Below are 22,242 nucleotides of genomic sequence, written 5' to 3' on the forward strand. Positions count from 1 at the left end.
ATATAATTGAGAACGTCCAAATGTAATGTAAGCATGTTTTCCATGGAAGATTTGTTTCGTTAGTCAAATATTTCGTTGTTGTTTCATTTAACTTTTTTGTCATCTACTTTGATTTTTTGGGGACAAATTTGACTTTCAAAATGGTGTTATATATTATATTTTCAATGGTCATGTCATGACAACAAGGCCAGGCTATGGTTCTGTTTGGTTGTCAAGAAAATTGGAGAAAACTGAAAGCGAATATATACGATACCATGAAGACACACTATACAACAATAATTGGGTAGATACGATACGATACGCTAAAGACAACCCCACCACACAAGCTCAATTTTTTGTATTAAAGTTTTCAAATTTGTGAGACGTCATCATTAAAAAGGAGATGTTTCATATATATTTAGGACTCACTTCATGTTTCTATCTTATTCACTAGACTGTTTCCAAAAGAAGTAAGGCTAGTTGTGTTGTCCAATGTGTTCACCATTTTCGCTTGCACCAAAGGCATTCATAAGAGACAATGGAAAATTCCCACCCTGAAAATCTATGGCCACAACAAGAGCTGAAGGGAGAAGGGATACTAGCTCCCAAGCAAATGAGAATACCTGTTTTCCCTTATCAGTACGAGGCATTCCTTTTGCTGGTTTACAGGTATAGAGTAAATTGTTCAAAGGCAGTCTCAGACATGTAACATGGCCACGGAAGGTGGCTGCAGAAAGCCAGAGTTGTGTCCTAGCTTTCTTGAAGAAGCATATGAGAGGTGCAGGAAAATTTGTGCAGAATTTGCCAAGACATACTATATATCTAGGTCTCCATCAAACTTGTTAATTATAAAGGATCTTGCCAAGACATTTTTGAAGGACGCCCCCATGACATGCGTGATGCTCACTCATACTGTTTCCAATTTTCCATTGGACATCAAGGTGCTTATGTGTTCGATCAAACGCTACTAATTGCTACTCTTTTTCAAGTTTTTCAATGATATAAGCTTGAATATAAATTATTTTCCAAGCATGCAATGCATATCCCATCTCATAGAATACCATTGTCTAATCGTATAGCCTATTAGAGACTTTATCAAGGGTGACTGCACGTTAAATGTATGCTTAAAATCTAGGGTTATTACACTTTAGTACCCTGTGGTTACACCCTTAAGGCATGTTAGTCCCTACCTTTTTAATTTTTTGTTTTTTTGTTTTCCTTCATTGTGTGTCTCAACTTGCGTATGACTTCAAATTTGGGGCCTAGGAAAACGGAGGAGAAGCATGCTGAGGATGAGAAAGAGACAAGGGTTTTTTCATTATTTTTTAATTATATTTTGTCAAATATATGCATTATCTCTTTTTTTTTAATTAAATAGTATAGCCGCGCGGCTATACTACGGGTTTTCCAATTTTTTTCTAAATTTTTCTTAAAAAAGAGGCCATATTGGGGTTTTTCCAATTTTTTATAAAAGAAATAAAATGGCGGCGCTGCTAAACTCGGGTTTTTCCAATATTTTAAAATGAAATAGTACAGCCGAACGGCTATACTGGGTTTTTTTTTTTTCAATTCTTGGTTACAGAAACAGCGTAGACGGGCGGCTATACTCGGTTGATGCCTAATTTTTCAAAGAGAAGTAGTATAGCCGCCCGGCTATATTGGGTTTTGCAATAACAGAAATTACTAGGAATGGCAAGTATGATAAAACCCCCAAAGATATTGCAGCACAGCCTACAGTAGGCAAACCAATGAAGTTGAGAACAGAGAGCAACATGGTTGAAACAGAGATAACTAAATAGTGAGGCAAGTGTGAGAAGGAAGTTGGCAGTATTGGATCAATGTAGTCTATACAGAGAACTGGGTAGGAAGATTAGTTTATGACAGCAATAAGAAACTTCAAGAAACCAACAAGGAAGCCCCAGAAGGGACCAAAGGCTTGGTGAGTCCATATGACAAAGCCACCGTTGCCTGGAAAGGCGGTGGCCAGCTCAGCAGTGACAAGGGCCTCAGGGATGCTCCAAATAAAATCCAAGGATGACGAAGAAAGGCCCTCCGGAGCCAACAATGGACTCTGTGCCATAAGGGCCACCAGAGACTTGAAAGTAAATGAGGAAAACTAAAGGGATGAATGATAGTCTTTTGCTTTTGATCTTGGTGGTGCTAAACATTGGAGGTTCTTGTACCGCTTCTTGTTTTTCATTTTCAGTTAGAATGGTTTTTGAATTTGGAGAAGAATTGGCAGCTTTCATGATGTTTTTTTTTTTTTTTTTTCCTTTTGTTGGGATTTCTTGGATGTTTTAATGGAAAATTTTCAAATGTGGGTGGTGTAGAGTTCTGTGATTGGGTTCCAAGATTGTTGGTGGTGGTTGGATTGGAAGGCTAGATGCCTATATAACTCGGTTCATGTGGCATGAAACAAATGCTGTCAAAATGTATGAAGTTATTATACTCAATCTTTCTGCAGTTTGTATTGAGCATGCTAGTTTCTTGGAAATTGTTGTCACTTATCAGAAAGGGTTAGTTTGTACTTTAAACTATAATCCATCACAAGATTCACAACTTCCATGCACATACACATAATATTACAAAGTACATATTTTAACAGCTGGTAAATTCATGTGGAAACACTTAACGTACATCAAGTACAGAAATTATTCAACAAAACCGATATCTATCAAAAAAACCTATGACAATGGCCAATTACCAATGAAGAAATTGAAAGTTTTCTAAGACAGAGGAAAAAGGAACATGAACACAGAGAAGAATCTCGGCTCAGCTAAAGGCATCCTGCCTTATAATATAGATGGTGAGACAAAACATGCTTTACGATAAACAATCTAATCTTTAACTACCTAATAATACCTCAGCACTAATCTTTGCCATAATCTGTTTCAAAGGCCAAGATGCTATCCTTACAGACAGAAACAACAAATTTTTAAAAAAGACAATCAACAGCACCTCTAGCAGGCAAGGTACTTTGCAATAATGAACTCCTTTCATGTCTGCACCTATTTCTAAATTCTAACTTGGAAAATTTGTCACTGTTCCATTGAGCATCATATAGTTCTAGTTTCATGAACACTCCTACAAGCAGTCCACTACACAAACTGGTTCACATTATCATTTTGATAATGAGATATGGCAACAGGAGAGATGTCGTATAACAAAATCAGGTCAAATCACACAACCCATATTTGGTCCACAACTAGCAACTCAAGTTCAAGTCCAAAATCTGAAGACCGCAAAATTTTGAACTAAAAGTGCAAACAAGAAGAGAAAATTGTAACCCCAAGACTAATTTTCATTTTCTCCCTACCATTTCTTAACAAGATCCAGTAGTAATTTTACAGAAAGAAATCACCTGAAGAACAAAGAACATACAGGGTCGAGAGCATTGGGCTCAAAGCCACAATCAGCTGCCAAAGAGTAAAAGTACAGACTTTGACACTAGTTCAAATCTGAACTTGAGGGTCGAGGTCTTTTAAGAGTCATTATATATAGTTATTTTTGCCCATGTCTATATATTGAGAGGAAAACAAATCTGAACTTGTCTTAACCACTTGAGCTACAAGCCTTTTGAATATATATTGTTTCTCACATTACTTATTTTCCCAAATCACAATTTGGCACATTTGTAAAAATAATTTTATCAACACAAAGAAAAATATTTGCACACCTATCAAACTGAATTTGGCAGGAAAATAGGAGGCAAATTCCAACCATAAAAGCTTGAAATACTTAGCCAAATAATTGGTAAGCAGAACAACAGCCATGTTGCATTACTCTCCAAAATGCCTATAGACCATTTACTATTCAAAACCAGATATTAAGAAACTGGAAAGGAAAATGCAGGGGCTGTATATCTCAGTAGCATACTAGCAAATCATGTTAATGAATCACAAAACTGCAACTCAATCAGTTTAATCAGCTAGTTTCCCTCCGGCATTCATGGATAAAGAGAAATCTCATATACTTGTAATGCATCATGTATGCTGCTGCCACTGGTTTGACTCAAAAGGAAGCGGAGCGGGTGAGCCTTGGCTTGGCTATCTTCTTGTCCTCTTCAAGAGGGATTAGTGAAAGATTGGCTGGGTTCTCGATCATCAGTTTAGCTACCAGATATCCTGAGATGCTCCAGGTATTGTACTTCCTCGCTTGCTTCCTGACATATCTCCCTGCCTTGCTGTCATAGTATTCTGGCCACCCGTCTTTTGAGAGCCGCTGCTCCACCTGTTCAATTGCTCTCTTAGCAGTCTGAGGCCTCCCCGTCCTGATACATGCTGCAGTAAGCAACCACAGCAGTGCTACAAGATAGATGCAACAACATTAACCAATTGTTTTAGAACAAACACATAAGTCAGAATTCTGTGAACAAGCATCAAAATATCATGAATAGCACAACCATTTGGCACACTTTCCCAAATTACATTCAGAAATGTATCCCACAACATTTATATACCCGAAGATTTCGATTGGAAAAGTGGTCACAATCAGCAAATAAAGATGTTTAAAATAAAAGATACTATGTCAGGTAAGTAGTGCTTGTAGCCTAGTTTACTAAATAAAAACAATAACTAGCCTACTCATAAAGTGGGTACTAATGTCCATGAAATGTCATTGAAAGGTCTCAGTCAAATAGAACTAGCACTAGGCTTCAAGTCGAAAAATAGAACTGCAAATTGTAATATCAAGCAAATAGACACAGGGGACATTATCCGAAAGATTTACATATCAACGGAAACTAACAAAACCAGCCTTGAGCCATCGATATTTAAGCAAAAACCTTTATACTTTAATGGTGAAAATGACTACTAGAGGTGCCAAAATGAATAAACATAGCACAGAGACAAATCAAAACAAGACATGAACAAAAAGAACAGAAAAGATAAAGAGCTAATGCAAATAGCACATTGTGATAACACCATCTCCATGAGACTTACTTGGCCAAGAGCTACCATTGTGATAACTCCATGAAACTTCTCTAGGTTATCTGTTGTTGTTCGGAAATCTTTTTCTGTTGTTGTTCGGAAATCTTTTTTACAAGTTAAATCCTTGAACACACTCACTCATATTGTTAATATTACGGAATAAATGGCCTAGGCGGGCTAGGCAGTCTAGGCGGTTGCTAGGCGGTCACAGGGCGGGCGCTAGGCAGCCACTAAGCGGTCTACGCGGTATAGGCGGGTGCTAGGCGGGCTAGGCTGGGGCTAGGCGGGCTAGGCGGGCTAGGCGGGCTAGGTGGTTGCTAGGCGAGCACTAGGCGGTCTAGGCGGTTGCTAGGCGGTCACTAGGCGGCCGCTAGGATCATCAATGGTGAAAAAGTTTAAACGCGGTGTATTGGTGGGGAAAATAGGAGGGGTTTGTAGCACGCCATCGCCAATTTGGAGACTTGACGAGTGTTACTATTAGCAAGACAACAACAACAAACCCTGCTCTGAATTTCTCCCAGTAGGGTTTAAAATAGTATAGCCGCACGGCTATACTTTTAACATATTCTATTTATAGTATAGCCGATCGGTATTCTGTTTATATTCGGCTATACTCTTTAATACATTCCATTTATAGAGTCCAGCCGCACGGCTATACTGTTAGATATTCTGTTTATAGAGTATTGTCACGCAGCTATACTATTTGATATTCTATTTATAGAGTATTTTAGAAAGAAATAGTACAACCGACCGGTTATAATGGTTTTTTTTTCCAATTTTTTATAAAAGAAATAGTATAGCCGATCGGCTCCCTAATTTTTCAAAAAGAAATAATATCGCCGCGCAGCTATACTGAGTTTTTCCAATTTTTAATAAAAGAAATAATATCGCCGCTCGGCTATACTAAGTTTGTTCCCCAATTTTTCAAAAAGAAATAATATCGCCGTACGGCTATACTCAGATTTGCCCAAACTTTTTAAAAGAACTAGGTTTTTCCCACTTTTTTAAAAATAACAGTATAGCCGGCCGGCTATAGTCGGTTTGTGCACTTTGTAAAAGCGATCGTATAGCCAAGCGGCTATACAGGGGTTTTTAAATTTTTTAATTGAAGAAACAGTATAGCCGGTCGGCTATACTGGGTTTTTTCCTAATTTTTCAAAAAAAAGTATAGCCGCACGGTGCTTATGTGTTCGATCAAACGCTATTAATTGCTACTCTTTTTCAAGTTTTTCAATGATATAAGCTTGAATATAAATTCTTTTCCAAGCATGCAATGTATATCCCATCTCATAGAATTCCATTATCTGATCATATGGCCTATTAGAGACTTTATCAAGGGTGAATGGACACAAGAAAATTTTGGTACCATAATTTTCAAGAACTTTACCTTTACTGTTACTATGGCGGGGCTGGGACGGTTGGCTCAATGAGTATTTACTGTTATGGGAATTGCACCAGATTCTGTGTTTTCTGCTCAAGGTGTATATGAAGCTGCAATTTATTTAGGCATTGCAAATCAACTAACCAACATCCTTTTAGAGACGTTGGGGAGGGGTAAGCTAAGCTTCTTTAATATGTACTCTATAAAACACAGTCATTTTTAATTTCTTCACTCACTTCATCTCTCTGATATATTTTCCTGTTAGCTTTTTTTTCCTAGTGCTACGAATGGGAGAGTTTATCTTCCCCAAGTGGAGCTTGCACAATTTGGGTTATCCGATGAAGATGTTTTTTCAAGAAATAACTGATCAATGGAGAGAGTTCATGAAAGAACAGATTGCAAGAGCTAGGATATATTTCAACCTGGCAGAGGAGGGAGTTTCTCAGCCTTGCAAGGCTAGCCGTTGGCCGGTATATACCTCTTTACATTTTGACACCATATGTGCATTAAAGCGTTGCTATTGATCTTGCTTAACAGTGAAGGCACAATATTGAACCATAACTTGAAAGAGGGAATGGCCATGGCACCAGAAAATTGTTCCCATTCCTATCTGCCACAAGGCCAGATCATTTCGAATACTAGAACACAGATCATACTACTTGATAAAATACAAAGGTAAAACTAGATAAAAATGTCTCTTAAAGACAAACACTACAATAATGAATGTATTTGCAGCATTGCAGTTGTGTTGCAGCTGTTGCTGAGTAATTTAATTTGTTCATAAATAAATAAATAAACCCTATTGTCCTCCTACGTGCAGGAATGGTTGTTTTCCTGTAATGATCTGCAATGGTTTCGCCGGTGTGGTCAGCGTTATTGATGGCATCTTGGATGCTATTGAAGACAAGACAACGATTATGATAACTTGACAAAGAAAGCATATGTAGGGAGAGCTAAGAAACTTCTCATGCTGTCTTTGACATACAGAAGATCCATCTCTATAAACACAAAGCTGTAAGATTTATGTTTACTCAAGAAAGTAGGTTTAGCTGAATGATCCATCAGTGTGATAGAGAGTTGTATTTATAAACAAATTACAAGAGCTGGTTACATAGATAAGATAGGACTCCTTCTTGATAAGGCAATCCTTGTATCAGAATTTAAAATACAAATACAACAGACTTTCAAACTGTGAAACGTACAAACAATATCATGAGTTTGAATTCAAATCTGAGGATAGCCTCTGACTAACATCCCCCAGCAAGCTGACAGCACGAGACACAACTGGAAGCTTGGACACCAACAATTTGAAACGAGCAGAGGACAAGCCTTTGCTAAACAAATCAGCCAAGTGGTCCAGAAAACAAATGAAATTAACAGCAAGCTCACCTCAAATGACCTTTTCCCCAACATAATGATAGTCCACCTCAAGATGTTTGGTGCGACAGTGAAACACGGGATTGGAAGCAAGAGCAATCGAGGAGATGTTATCACACCAAATAGTGGGTCTGGATAAGGGCAACTGCAAATCATGAAACAACGGGCGAAGCCATGACAATTCAGCCGCAGTATATGCCAGTTGACGGTACTCAGCCTCTGTGCTTGACCGGGATACTGTTTTCTGCTTTTTAGAGCTCCATGACACCAAATTGGTACCAACATAAACACAATATCATGAGTTTGAATTCAAATATGAGGATAGCCTCTGACTAACAAAAGCTTCTTCATATCTTATCTCTCAATAATAAAAGTCGTTCAAGCTAGCAAATTAATGTGATTATGTAAAGTCCTCTTGATAAAGAAGCTGAAATTACATCTGTCAAATTACCAAGAACAGAGCTATACCATACCAATCTCTGCTTGATCACCTTTTTATGATTATTGTATACATGTCTCATTCAGTTGCTTGCACTCAAGGAATCAAATTGACCTAATAGATCTCTGAGAATTATCACTTGCCCCCCTGGCTGGCCAACTCTGGCACCAAAGATTCATACCAAGATTCTAAAACAGGATGTGATCAGAGCTTGCTTAGATGTATATCAACTCCCCACAACACCCATCAACCAAAACAATGTAGACAAATACCTGCTGATCAGTAATACCTATGTTATAAAATAAATAAATAAAGCATACAATAATATTGAGAGGAAAAAAAAGTACAAAACAATTTAGACAATGTGGTTGTTTTGTGTATTTCACTTAAGAATAAGATGTTCAAGATAAAAAGTAGAAATGCGTCTGCCGGGAGTCGAACCCGGGTCTATTGCTTGGAAGGCAATTATCCTAACCGTTGGACTACAAACGCAGATGATATCAAAATATCTAGAATGCATTTATCACTGAAAAACAGAGTGCCAGGAAAAATAAAAATAAAAGAAATTTTATGAGACTGCCGAGTGCCACAGAGAGTCTATACAAACTCTATTTCATTGTGTCTCAGCGTGTATCCGAAACTGCAGCAATGGAGTCCATTTCTCTGACGCATGCATTCTCTGCAACAAATCACAGCTTTCGATGGAGAAGAAAAAGGAACCCAGAAAAGCCATTTCACAGCCAAAGGTTTCACCTTCACAAACCAACTGGGCGACTTCAGAAAATCAATTCCAAACACTCGGATTTCCAAGGTACACCCATCCAATCCTTTGCCAATTGCTTGGGATTCCTTCATTTGAAGAAAGATAACTTCTTTATTTGGTATCTGAGAAAACCCAGGAAAAGTTATGAAGAAGGATTGAAAAAACCCTTCTATATTCAGCTGCACTGTTGCTTTTTGGCACTGGCGCTAATAATTTCTTTGCGTTTTTCGAATTTAAAGACAAAGATGGTTGAAAGCCATGATTTTATTATTATGATTTTGCCCTGCTCTTTAAGTAATTCACCCCTTCTGTCAGACGTGTACTCATCATTTCAAAACTTTCAACTAGCATATTTTATTTTCTTACGAAGCTGAATCATATATTTTTTTTTTTGGTCGAATCTGAATCATATATATATATATGCGCGTTTGTCTGTCTGTGTGTGTGTGTGTGTGTGTGAGAGAGAGAGAGAGAGAGAGATTAATCATAGGATAATAATTAACTCAAAGCTGGTTTCATTTTGGTTGTATCAAATCCATTACAAATCTAAGTTTGAATTATTGAATGCCTGTGAAATTTTAAAGTAATTAACTTTTGTCAAATATGTACCTATATTTGGTTTTTCAAATAATCAAATGACATTGGAGGAGAGGGAATACAAACTTGGTACCTCGGATGGATGTAGGTTTGTAAGCTACTTGCTCCCACTATGGACAGGTTTCATGAATACAAGTGGCAAGTTTCATGTATGTAGGCATAAATGTTGTAAATTTCTCACCAGTGTGGCCGGCTAACTGCATACATCGTTTGTTTTCTATATGTTTCCACATTAGATTCTATTAATTTTTCAATAAGCTAAAAGTTCTCCCTTTTTATCTTTAGATTTAAAGGGCTATGCAAAGCCTTCACGTCTCTTGCCAGCTACAGAAGTGAAAGTCTGCACAGATAACTCAGTGGTAAAGGCTTTCTCATCTTTAAGTGATGATGGATCTCAGTCTCTATGTAAGGTTAAGTTAGGTACTAGTAATGTTTATGGCTCAAGTCTCTCTGACTTGAATGCTGGAATCCTCCTGTGTGTGATAGACGAAAACGGTGACTCCATATTACAGAGGATGCCCTCGAGTTTGATAACAGATCATTCTACAGAGTCAGAGGATGGCATACTTCACTTTCAACGAGGTTCTGTTGATGAGTTCACCTTTGAGGGACCTAAACTTGGAAAAGTTGAAGCCGTTTGGATCAGTCTTGAATCAGGTAGTCTTTACTAGAATTAGTTTAGCATCTGGAGGCCAAGTATAAGGCTATAAGCCGCTGAACACTTTTATAATAGCAGATTCACTATTTGTAGTCCTGTCTCTATATATATGTGTACTAGTTCAATTTCTGTAGAATCAGAAAGTGTGAGCTAAAAAAACTGGCTTTACCCATGTTTGACCAAATCATGCTAACAATTGTTCTTTAAACCCTCCAAGGTCAGGCCAATGGAGGTTAGGAAGTGTGAGCTTGACCGTTATTTGTGGGCAACAAAGTTCTTTGGAGGAAAAAGATGGAGAAAAACTTCAGTATATTGGTTTCAATTACAACTTTGAGGTTGATGATATCTTGCTGGGGGAGGGAAGTGATAGTTCCATGGTGGAACTTAGACCTTGCCTTGTCACCAAGCTATCTGGGGTTGACCCTTTCACTGTCTTCAATAAAAGCATCCCTGAATCAACTATGCTTGTGGGCCGTGGGATATCAAACGAGGAAACCATGAGAGAATATGAAGATTTGAAGTTATCTTTGCTACTTTACGATGCCATGCTGATCTTTGTTGGTACATCAGTCGCATCCTTCTCAGCGGGGGAAGAGGTGAGTTTTGCGTTTTTAACTGGTGGGATTGGCGGCTTCTTGTATCTGCTGCTACTGCAAAGGTCTGTTGATGGATTACCTGCTCCAGAATTGACTTCCAGTAACACAGGAAGGCCCAACCAAATCTTTGGAGGATCTAAGGGCCGAATATTTGTTCTTGCATTGGCGATTGGTTTTGCTTTATTCACAGTGAAGTATGGCTCGGGGGATGCCCCCATGGAATTCACACCTAAGGAACTCATGGCTGGGATGATCGGATTTCTTGCATGTAAAGTTGCTGTGGTGTTGGCAGCAGTTAAGCCCATGCGAATTAGTCTAAAGATAAACGAGTGATATATCATCTCTGTTTCCACTTTGAGGAAGAACGAGAGAGGTGGAAAGATTTACAAACTTGTATAGGACCTTCAATGGAGACAACCCAGCTGTATTGCATATATTAGGCAAAAGAGCTGCAGATTATTACACTCAAGTAACACATCATTAAAGTTAATAGAACGAAAATTGTTCTGTTCTTAGAATTCACTGTTGAACTATTTTTTTACCCACTTGTTTTCATCTGGCCAACGTTAAGTTGCTCGATCGGTACATCAAATATAAAACCAAACTTGTTTCTTCCGACAAAAGCAGTGAAACATGTCATGGAAACACGTTGTTCTCCATGTCAATATTAAGTTAATGAAGATGCACATGCATGGAAGATGTGTTTCATCAGTCAAAGATTGCATTATTTTTTAACATAGTTATTTTATATGTTACTTCATCAGCATACAACAGCGCTGTTATGCATCAACTTCTTGCTTTAATTTATCTTCATTGTCCCATCCTCTCCACCCCGAGAAAATTCTGGATCAACTCATGCCATTTCATGAGCAAATAATACTTTGATATTGGACAGATTTGAGATCCAACATTATTTTATATATGATCTTTCCCAATTCCAATATATGTGCTCCCCAAAGAGAATACATACTGTTGTGGAACCTTTGCTGCCATGGCCATGACAGCAAGGCCAGGCCCTGGTTGTTCCCCTTTCCTCCAGCTAGCAAAAAATTATTAATGCTCTGTTTCAGCATTGTCAACAAAAGTGGAGAAAAATTGAAAGCTAGATTTTGAAATATGAAAATATTATGTATCTGTTTTGCAACGATTTTGAAATGAAAGCCCTGCATCTTGACATCTGAAATCTTAAGATGATCTCCAATTCAATCTTCCCCAATGCAAAGTTAAAAGTGTTATATCCCAAGTCAATAACTGGCCAAAAGAAAGAACTACATGGTCAATTTTGTCACTTATTCCTTTTTTTTTTTTTTTTTGGAAAAATTAGAAGGGGTAAAACTCACACACAAGCGTACTATGGGAGTTTGAATCCAAAACCACTTGAGAACACACCAAAACCTGGACCAATTCAACTAACACCCCATTGGCCAAACCTCTCATTGTTTTTTATCTCCAATGTCAGGAGATGTTTAGCAATTATAATTAAGTATTTTCCAGGCCTACTTTAGCATACTTCTCATACAAAATGACGACAATTTAATCTGTTTCATCATTGTTTTTTACACATGTTTATTTAACTAGTGTGGGAATCTCTTCCACATAAGCACCCTAAATCTAAACATCGCTCCAGGACAAAACACCAAAAAAAGCACCAAGGAGATTTAAGGGGTATCTTATGCTTATAAAGATTCTATTTTGAGATTACACAACAAGACAGTCTGCAACAATGCTTGGGTAGATAAGCTTAAAGACAACACTTCCACTTTGTAAAACACGTCACTTCCTCCCACCCAACAAGGTTGTTGTATTTAAGTTATGTTTGTTAGTTGACACTGTATTATCTACCATAACTTTTTATTTTAAACCAGAAAGAGGTAAAACTTATCAGAAACATATTTTGGCCTTTCAAAATTACCATACAAAAAAATGTAACATTTGTAAATAAATTGAGGTAAAAAAGTCTTGAACATAATATCCAAGGCCGTTGCAGTAGTGGGCCAGACCTGCATAACAGTCAACAAAGTACATCCAAATCTCCTAGCTACAGTAGGATACCACATGAAAGAGAGGTATTTAAATGCAGAGGAGGTGTTCATACATTATTTCATATTCTCAATCTTTCTTTCTAGACCTTTTTTTTTTTTTTGTTTGGGTAAAGAAATAAAAGAAATTGCCAAATGTGTTCAACATTTTCCCTCGCAGCAAAGACTTACATTAGAGAGAGCAATGGAATTCGACATCGAAAATCCATGGTCACAGCAAAAAGAGCTGAAGTGATTACAGCTCCCAAGCAAAGAAGCAGACCTGTTTTTCCTGAGTTATCAATACAAGGCATTCCTATTGATGATTTACATGTACAAGAAATTGTTCAAAGGCAGTCTCAGACTTACAGCATGGACAGAGAAGGCGGCCGCAGAAAGCCACAGTTCTGTCCTAGCTTTCTTGAAGAAGCATATGAAAGGTGCAGGAACATTTGTGCAGAATATGCTAAGACATTCTATCTAGGTCCAACTTCATTACCCTTATTTTTTCTTCCCAACAAATTTTTTTAACTGCATTCTAATTAGTGATCACTTTTTTCATGAATATGAGATTCAATTCTGGTGCACTCTCTTGATGCAGGCACTTTACTAATGACAGAGGAGCGTCAAAAGGCAATATGGGCAATCTACGGTAAGAATTATAACTTCAAGTTCTTATATAGTAGCCAGTGTTGGAAGAAAAATCATGTTCATAAATGAAGGTTAATATGTTTGTAATGTAAACAAGCAACTATAAGTTTAATCTTTTGGAAATCGAATGCAGTTTGGTGTAGAAGAACAGATGAACTGGTGGATGGCCCCAATTCTGTCTACATGAGCTCTGAAGTTCTTGATAGATGGGAAGAGAGGCTGCAAGACATTTTCGAAGGACGGCCTTACGACATGCTTGATGCTGCATTAACACACACAGTTTTCAGTTTCCCCTTAGACATCAAGGTGGGTGCTTAGAGAATATCCCATTAAATTCAAGAAAATGATTCCTTGTAAAAGTGGTAGCAGCCATTTTCATCTGATAGAATATCCTTGTTGTGACCAAAGCCTTTCAGAGACATGATCGAGGGTATGAGAATGGACACAAGAAAATGTCGCTACCAGAATTTTCAAGAGCTTTATCTTTACTGCTACTACGTGGCAGGGACGGTCGGCCTAATGAGTGTTCCTGTGATGGGAATTGCACCAGATTCTCTGATTTCTGCTCAAAGCACATATGATGCTGCACTATATCTGGGCATCGGAAATCAACTCACAAACATCCTTAGAGATGTGGGGGAAGAGTAGGTTTCTTTAACATGTACTAATTGATCATTTTCAGTTTCTTCATTCACTTTGTCTCTCTGATCAATTTTTTATGTTCTTCTTTTTTTCTAGTGCTATGAGAGGGAGAGTTTATCTTCCCCAAGATGAGCTAGCACAGTTCGGGTTAGGCGATAACGACGTTTTCTCAAGAAAGGTGACTGGTCAGTGGAGAGAGTTCATGAAAGAACAGATTACAAGAGCAAGGTTCTATTTCAACCTGGCAGAGGAGGGAGCTTCTCAGCTTGACAAGGCTAGCCGTTGGCCGGTATATACCTCTTCCTTCCATAATTATATTTTTTTAATCATCTTGCGTAGCAGTTGAAGGTTCAATTCAATTACCAAAGAACCAAGGTGTGGATCATTTCAGAGGCTAGAAAACAAACCATTGCACTTCAAAGAAAACGTCAACTAATAGAATACACAAACACAAACAACAAAAACGAATGTGGTGTTGTTTTGCCTGTTTGACGTTTATATATGCTGCTTTCAACTTGTGCGGGTTGAAAAACATAGTGTATCCATCAACAAAGAAAAGTTTATTATTCTGATGATGATGATGTACTTTTGTTTTGCAGGTATGGTCATCGCTACTGATTTATCGTAACATCTTGGATGCGATTGAGGATAACGATTACGATAACTTGACAAAGAGAGCATATGTAAGGAGAGCTAAGAAACTTCTCATGTTGCCTTTGGCTTACTCAAGATCTCTGTCAACAAGTAGCTTGCTCTCTCAGCAGCACAAGAACGTAAGGAGTACAAAATCGTTTTGATAAAGAAAGAAGAAGGCTGAAATTATATCAAATTAATGAGAAATATGTTTTGCGTGTAACAAAGCTGTGTGTAAATTCTGTACATGTTTACTGTTTAAAGATGTAAACACTTTTCTTATTAACGTTAGCGCATCTATCTCATTTTCAACTTTATAATTGTTATTTTACTCTATCTAATGGAAAGCACATCTTTAATGGGTAACAAGATTAAGATACTTGTAGTCGTCCAAATGGCGGTCCTAAGGCTTGTACACCTGGCAGACAATTCAGAATCTTAAAATGGAGAAGGCCAGACTGGCTTAAAAAGTACACGGTGTTGGTATGATACAATACTGAAGTTGAGAAAAGTGAAATGTAACGGTTTGTGTGAAGGAGAAAAAAGGGAGAACTGCCAGACTATAAATTGAATTAGACTATGGGAAAAAAAAATTAAAATTAAATAATAAACCTATTGGAGAACATTGTATTCATTACTAAGGGGAAAAAATAATAAAAGCACCCATTATAGGAAGTGAGCTCATCATCCCTCTACAGATCACCAACCCCCAAAAAAACCATCCTTCTACAGAAAAATTAAATTTAAAAAAAAAAAAAATCAGAACAGAAGATGCCACATTGTTTGCTGGAAATGGTACATATGCTGCAACTGTGTCGCCACCTCGGATGCTTCCTTTTGCAGAGACTCGAGTACAATCCAAGGAACCCTCACCTGCCAATCTTACACGATTTTCCACAACCGACCACTATTGTGAAACTATAACCTTAGAGTTAAGTAGAGCCCTCGATACATAAACCTTCTAGCAGGCAACCACAGCAGGTAATTCAGCAACTGATTTGGCAGTATCATTATAGGAAGTAATCAGGTGTTCTTCGGGTCACATCTGGCTCTCCCCTCCTTGGAGCTGGCTCAAACTGTAATACATCAACCCCAACGTTTAATCATTCAATAAATTATAACATATCACTTATATTCTAGTGTCAGAGTTTGCGAGTGTGGATAGGGGGCAAAGAGGGGAGGGGGAAAAGAGGGACAAACCTGAATGAATGTGTGACCTTTGCAGTCATCGACTTCAAGGATGGATGCCATATTTCCACAGCGATAACAATAGTTGGGTGCACTAAATATAGTGACGACTTTTTGTTCCTGCCATAAAATAAACAAACTAATTACACAAACTTTCCTTCTCAAAATAAACCATCTGCCAATACAACCACAAAATGAGGGTAAAATACTCACATGACCCCAGTTATATCCTTCCATGACCAGCTGATGTGCTCTAGCAATCAACTTTAAGTTATTTGTATGATTGAACTGCTCAGATATGTCCTGTTAAAGCAACAAAAGGAAGCAGATCAGCAAAGTCTGGCGGGACTGTAGAGGGCCAGTCAACTGAATTTCAAACCATCAACCCCAATAAGGAAAAAAATGAGCAGATAAACTACCTGGCCAAAAGTATATCCAGCACCCCTGGGAGAGATACCCCAACCACAGCGATCATCAGGATCAGACCATAGAAGATCGCACATGGGGCCCTCGTGAGGAACCTCTTGTACACGGTCAAAATTACGTATATTATCAAGGGTTTCAATGGATGGAGACAGTCCACCATGCAGGCAGAAAATTTCAGATTCAACCTTCAACCAAATAAAAGAAAATATGTCAATATATGGGAAAATTATTAAACTATTTACCTGCACCCAAGTTTATCAACAAAAAATATATAATGAACGATTTCCTTAACTACTTACAGTTTAAAAAAAATTAATTGTGTAAAAGAAAAGATGGCAAAGGTAGCCTAATAATCAACATGGTTGCCAAACGATTGGGGGTAAAACTCTACATATACCTAAATCATTCTAACAAGTTGTTGATAAATTAAATTGTGAAGTATAAGCTTTCAAATTTAGCAACAAGCAAAGAAACCAGACCGCTATCACTTCCTGATAGCACAAAAAAATAAAATCAACTTCTAATCATTGCAAAGCAATTTTCAACCATTGCAAAGCGACATTAATGCCTACAACAGCTACGGCCACATTATTAAGGGTTGTGTCACAGGCTAGATTCGGTGATATACAAAATATGGCACAAAAGATGCAAAGTAGTTCAACGTGACAAGTTGTGGTAAAAGTAATAGCAGTTTGCACTCAGGCTGATGTTGCAACATGGTTGACAAAGGTAAGAAATTAGAAAATGCATTAGAGGGGCTCTTGCAATTGAACTGGTAGCAATGGAATAGAAGGTTTCACCCAAAAATGAAAATCTTCAACCAATACAAATAACAAGAATGTTCACGGTTGTGTACTGCTAACCTAAACAACCGACCTACATTGACCATTTAAGCATCACAAATATGTCATGTATAACTATACTAACCAATGCTGTCAGAGGGAAATAGTCAAATAAATCTGTAAAGATCTTCCAAACATTGGCATTACCATACCTGCAAATAGAAGAAGAATGGGTTACCTTTACAAGCTTGACAAATAAGATGTATACAATTGAGAAGGACAAGGGAAGTGTTAAGCAGAAAAATGCACACTAGTTGGCTGATCAACAGTCAACTTCAGAGGCATAAGAGATTAATCCGGAGCAACAGTAAGTTAAATTTTTTTAAGGTAATGTACATCTAAAATATTATTGAAGTGATACACTACAAAAACTGATTCATATTATAGAGTTTTAATAACTTTTAAGTATATTCAACTGGACACGATACACCTGAATCAGTAAAAGAGTATGATCATGAAATCAAATATAAGCATACTGAAAAGCCAGCCTATAAATGAGAATATGATAAGTGAACAATATGATATATGGTTGATTATGGAAATGAAAAGAAGCACAGAAAGGCTAGAGAGCACAAATTAGCATAATAGCAATTTCAGCTATGAACATACTATATGAAGATGAGTTCACGGGTATACATACTACATGCCTGCATATACATACACAAAACAGGGCTTACCAGTCACTGAAACAACCCTTGGTTAAAAATTAAAGGGCAATCTCGTCAAAAAATAATTTAAGTTTTGCTTCCCTTAATCCACACTGACTTCTAAAGTATAATGAAAATTTTCTAAACAAAAGTACATGTAAAAGAACACCTTTACATGTATATACTTTTTAGACCTGAACCTAGGCGAATGGAGAAGAGTCCTTGGAGAAGTCACAAATCATACAAAGATCTTAATTGTATCAAAATTGACCCCACAAAACAAGAGATGTTAAAGAAACTCACTTCCGTAGGCACTCATCATAAAAACCATAAACTTGAGTAATCTGCACGGGGAAACATAAAGCCATAATCAACATGAACAGTTCCCTTCGGAAAATGAGAATCCTATTTTGATAAATTAAAAACCAAGCATGTAAATCCTACCAAACTGATACGAACAATAATGCCATATTTAATGCAGGGAGAGAAAAAGTGACAGAAGAAAAAGTATACCTGACGGCTTTCATGATTTCCTCTTAGGATAGTAATACGTTGAGGATAACGCACCTTCAAGGCAACCAAGAGCTGAATAAAAAGATAAAGAAGTTATGATATACATAAACAGATGTGAAAAAGCAAGATCGCACATCGTTGAAAATGGGAAATTCCCAATATAAGAACATTATGTTTCTTAAGTGCAATCCAATTCAAGTCCAGTCTCATTGTCTTTATATGTATTACACATTTTTCCCAGTCCCCCTGAAATATATAAACTAGGGTATTCATAGATCGAGATAAAACAGGTTTGGAGTATTTCTATCCGACCCGACCTTCTGTCAAGTTTTAAACCATACAAACCAAAATGGAGGGCAATGATCTTGACATGTACAACCTTGGAATCCAGGAAGCTCTGAAGTATAAGGCTACTAACGCAACACATAGCTCATGCTCAACATATATCCAACTCGCCTAAAGTAAAATTTGAAGGTCTTAATAACTGTAATTTAATTTGTTATATTGAACAAAACCACATAAATTTAACCAAATTCTTGTCCAAGAGTTTCCAAAATATCTTCATATGTTAGTGCCAACATGAGGAGAACCTCAAAATTACAACTAAACTTATTGAATGATAAAAAGCAGAAATAAAAACACTAATACTTACTGTCACTGTTTCAACTGAATAATAGCCACGATCCACATAATCTCCCATAAACAAATAATTCGTATCCGGACACTACAAACAGAAAACATCACACATAAAGATCAGTCAGATAACAATACAAGGCTGATTATCCCTCACACTTACACTTACACTTGATTCACTACTTCTCAGTGAACCTCATAAACACTTTTAGAGTAAATGAAAAAGACTAATCACAAAATATATCATTACAAACTCACATGTACAGAAAATACAAAACATATGATTCTTAAAATCACAACACTTCCATTAAAAAGTCCAGAACTTACATTAAGTAGAACTAAATAGCTCAAATCAAACAAATACCTTTCCTCCAATGCGGAAAAGCTCGGCAAGATCATGGAATTGTCCATGAATATCACCACAAATAGTCACAGGGCTTTTCACAGGCTGCAACACATAAAAACCAAAATGATTATTTGTACCTCAAGACATGTCAATATTATTATAAGCTCAACACCTGTATGATGTAATAAAAAGAAAGATGTGAATGAACCGCCAAAATGCAAAAGAGAGAAAAGAAAGAAAGGAAATACGGTTATCTTTAACATAATACCCTTTTATTATAACAAATAAAACCTAACTATTCTGCTAAGGATTCATATCAATAAAATTAATTAAAACCTTTCATTCCAAAACGGTTCAGCTTTTGAATCTCTCCCTCCAAATTCCTCCCTTTCTTTCCTTAACAAACTCACCATCAAAGGACAAGTATAACTCCTCCTCACCAAAACCCCTTTCTCACCATTTACTTGCTATTCATGCAAACCTTGATAGCAACACATAAGAGTATCTCTCATATCAAACCCCCAACCAAAATGTACTTGTGACTCGTTACGTGCATGTTTTAAGCAACTTAATGCATAAGTTAACAAAATTAATCAATATTCTTCAGAGAAATTATACACATGGAATTAAAATTAATGAATTCAATAAAAAGGACCTGGACATTGCTTTCTTCCATTAATATCTCCTTGGCCTTCTCACAGAGCCCCCTTACCTATATTAAACAAATCAAGTTGACAATTACTTTAGAACATTGAAGGATGAAAAGGCCTATATGCTTAAAGAAACTCCAAAAACACAATAATAAGATAAGGTCTTTCAACAAATTTAAGCTGGACAACTGAGCAAGCAATAAAGAGAATTGTTGTCCACTAAGATAACTATCACAATGCTCCGGCAAAACCAAAAATGAAAGCTTAAATATAAACAATCTAATCTAATGGAGGGTGGTGAAAATTATCTTTATCCAAACTTACAAAACATGTGCATGACATTAAAACAGATATAAGCTCCTGAAAGTAATAGGCAGTCCTCATGAAGATGGTATCACTGTCATCACACACTAACAAATAAAGCAAATAAGACTGGTGTACCATGAAAAATAGCCAACGTTCTGAAATCCAAGAAGCAATCCAACAATCTATGCAAACATATACCCACACAGCCCTCCCTCCCCAAGAAAACTGGGTAAATCAATGGTCAGATGCATGGATGCATAGATATATTACTTTAAAATTCCCAACTAAAAGCAGAAAAAAAAAATATAAATAGCATGTACATTATCTAGCAGGTGTATAGCTTTTCCTCCAAGTATGCAATAGAAACTTTGAAGGTTTAAAACAATTGATCTCAGTAGTGTCTGAAATGAGGAAGATGTCATTATAGCTCCTGAACAATTTGTTACAATATTTTATATAACAACACTGTAACCATTTAGCCAAAACCATACTCAGCATATTGCACTCCAAGAAGCCTTTGTTAATCATAAATCCGTAAAGGTTTCTAAATCTGTTGAAAGATTCGGATTTGAAGGCCTTGACACTCAATTTTTATTTTCCTGTTCATGAACCCATGTGCTGAAACGCTATCACGGGAAAGGGGATCTGACCGACATTGCCGACAAAGAACCCAAGTCTAACAGCAGAATAAATCAGTGCGACCAAGAATTTCATCCATTTCTTTAGACTATCCATTTCGGTAGTAAATCTTATATTAGAGAAAATCCATACCAGTGAATAAGCAAAACCTTCAATGGATCCCCAAGATATAAGGAATCACAGCCCTAGATCGGTCCCATGAGAACCCTAGTTGAGCTAAATTCAAAGATCACGCCCAAAGTTGCAAACAAAGAAATGCACGAGATTTATCGATCTGGCCCACTCAAGCCTTAACATTTCAGAATCCGATCCGTCTCATTTTCCAAAATTTAGCACAAAATCCCCGCACAATAACATTCAAACCAACATATATATATATAAAGAAAATAACAGAAATGGCAACGGACAGAAATGATGAATATAGTGAATAGTAATAGCGGAGGTACCTCTGGTTCGGACAAGGGCTTGCACTGCATGAGCTGAGCAATCTGCTCATCCAGGTTCCCATGTGAGTTCGAAGGGACCGCATCCATCCTGTTCCTCCTTCACTTCCTCTTCCCGGAACCGCACCGTTTTTCACAGATCAAGATGCCCTCCGAAGCCCAAACCCTGGATCTGTAGAAAACCCTAGATTTCTCCTCCTCTTCTTCTTCTTCGTTTTCTTCTTCGAACTTCTCACAGAGAGAGAGAGAGAGAGAGAGAGAGAGAGAGCGGTGGTGGAGAAACCAAGGCTTTTTAGTTGTTTTGAATTTTTCCTTCTTTTTCTTTTTTCACTCTCTGGCACTCTCTTTTTGGATTTAATTTATATTTATATTTATATTTTATTTTGGTCTTGGGAGTTTAAAACGATAAATGGGATTGTAGATGGGCTACGCGCGTGTGATGATTGGACCAATGCATGGGCTTTGCCCTGCCGAGCGTGTGGGAGTTTTGATTGGGTGGGTTTGAAGGGCGCGTGAGAGACAAGGTATATATATGTCTGTTGTTATTTAAGATTGTGGATGTAAATCATGGATCAACGCAAGTGCGAGATGTTTTTTCAACAAATAAAGTAACAATTCAACACTCATATTCAAACTTTCAATCCAACCAAATTACAAAACAACTTTAAATTCCAAAATACAAAAGGTGCCTCGCATTTAAAAAAAAAAATACAAACGGTGCCTAGTCATTGAAACAAAACAACTTTAAAAAAAATGCAAAGTACCCACTAGTGTAGTAGTTTGGAGTATTTACTCTCTCAGGCAAGGTCTTGGATTCGAGTCTTAATATCCGTGTTGTGTGTGTGAGTTTAATATGCTATCGCCCCTTTCAATAGGAAAGGACCTCAAAAAAAAAAACAAAAAAACAAAAAACAAAAAAAAAAACAACTTAAATCGTCACACATTGT

General features: G+C 37.2%; 3 protein-coding genes, 1 non-coding gene and 1 pseudogene across 4 annotated transcripts; 3 read left to right on the forward strand and 2 right to left on the reverse strand.

Annotated features, from left to right (window-relative positions):
• On the forward strand, positions 544-7,306 carry LOC109949986 (annotated as a pseudogene).
• On the reverse strand, positions 8,525-8,596 carry TRNAG-UCC. The gene has a single exon. It is a non-coding gene; the product is annotated as a tRNA-Gly (tRNA).
• On the forward strand, positions 8,650-11,236 carry LOC18774306. The gene is made up of 3 exons (XM_007205203.2): positions 8,650-8,915; positions 9,750-10,121; positions 10,345-11,236. The coding sequence occupies exons 1-3, from the start codon at positions 8,675-8,677 to the stop codon at positions 11,049-11,051; spliced, it is 1,320 nt and encodes a 439-aa protein (XP_007205265.2). The 5' UTR covers positions 8,650-8,674; the 3' UTR covers positions 11,052-11,236.
• Positions 12,797-15,421, forward strand: LOC18772561 (phytoene synthase 2, chloroplastic). The gene is made up of 6 exons (XM_007207348.2): positions 12,797-13,220; positions 13,338-13,388; positions 13,521-13,693; positions 13,796-14,031; positions 14,126-14,318; positions 14,629-15,421. Exons 1-6 carry the CDS (start codon positions 12,893-12,895, stop codon positions 14,824-14,826), a joined length of 1,179 nt encoding a protein of 392 aa, XP_007207410.1. The 5' UTR covers positions 12,797-12,892; the 3' UTR covers positions 14,827-15,421.
• LOC18774920 (serine/threonine-protein phosphatase PP2A-2 catalytic subunit) lies at positions 15,230-21,780 on the reverse strand. Its single transcript, XM_007205541.2, has 11 exons — positions 21,299-21,780; positions 19,913-19,969; positions 19,276-19,359; positions 18,931-19,002; positions 18,279-18,350; positions 18,069-18,109; positions 17,204-17,270; positions 16,270-16,461; positions 16,064-16,153; positions 15,863-15,970; positions 15,230-15,738 (listed from the first exon to the last, which is right to left on the reverse strand). Exons 1-11 carry the CDS (start codon positions 21,383-21,385, stop codon positions 15,673-15,675), a joined length of 936 nt encoding a protein of 311 aa, XP_007205603.1. The 5' UTR covers positions 21,386-21,780; the 3' UTR covers positions 15,230-15,672.

The sequence above is a fragment of the Prunus persica genome, chromosome G6 (genome assembly GCF_000346465.2).
Source record: "Prunus persica cultivar Lovell chromosome G6, Prunus_persica_NCBIv2, whole genome shotgun sequence".
NCBI lineage: Eukaryota > Viridiplantae > Streptophyta > Magnoliopsida > Rosales > Rosaceae > Prunus > Prunus persica.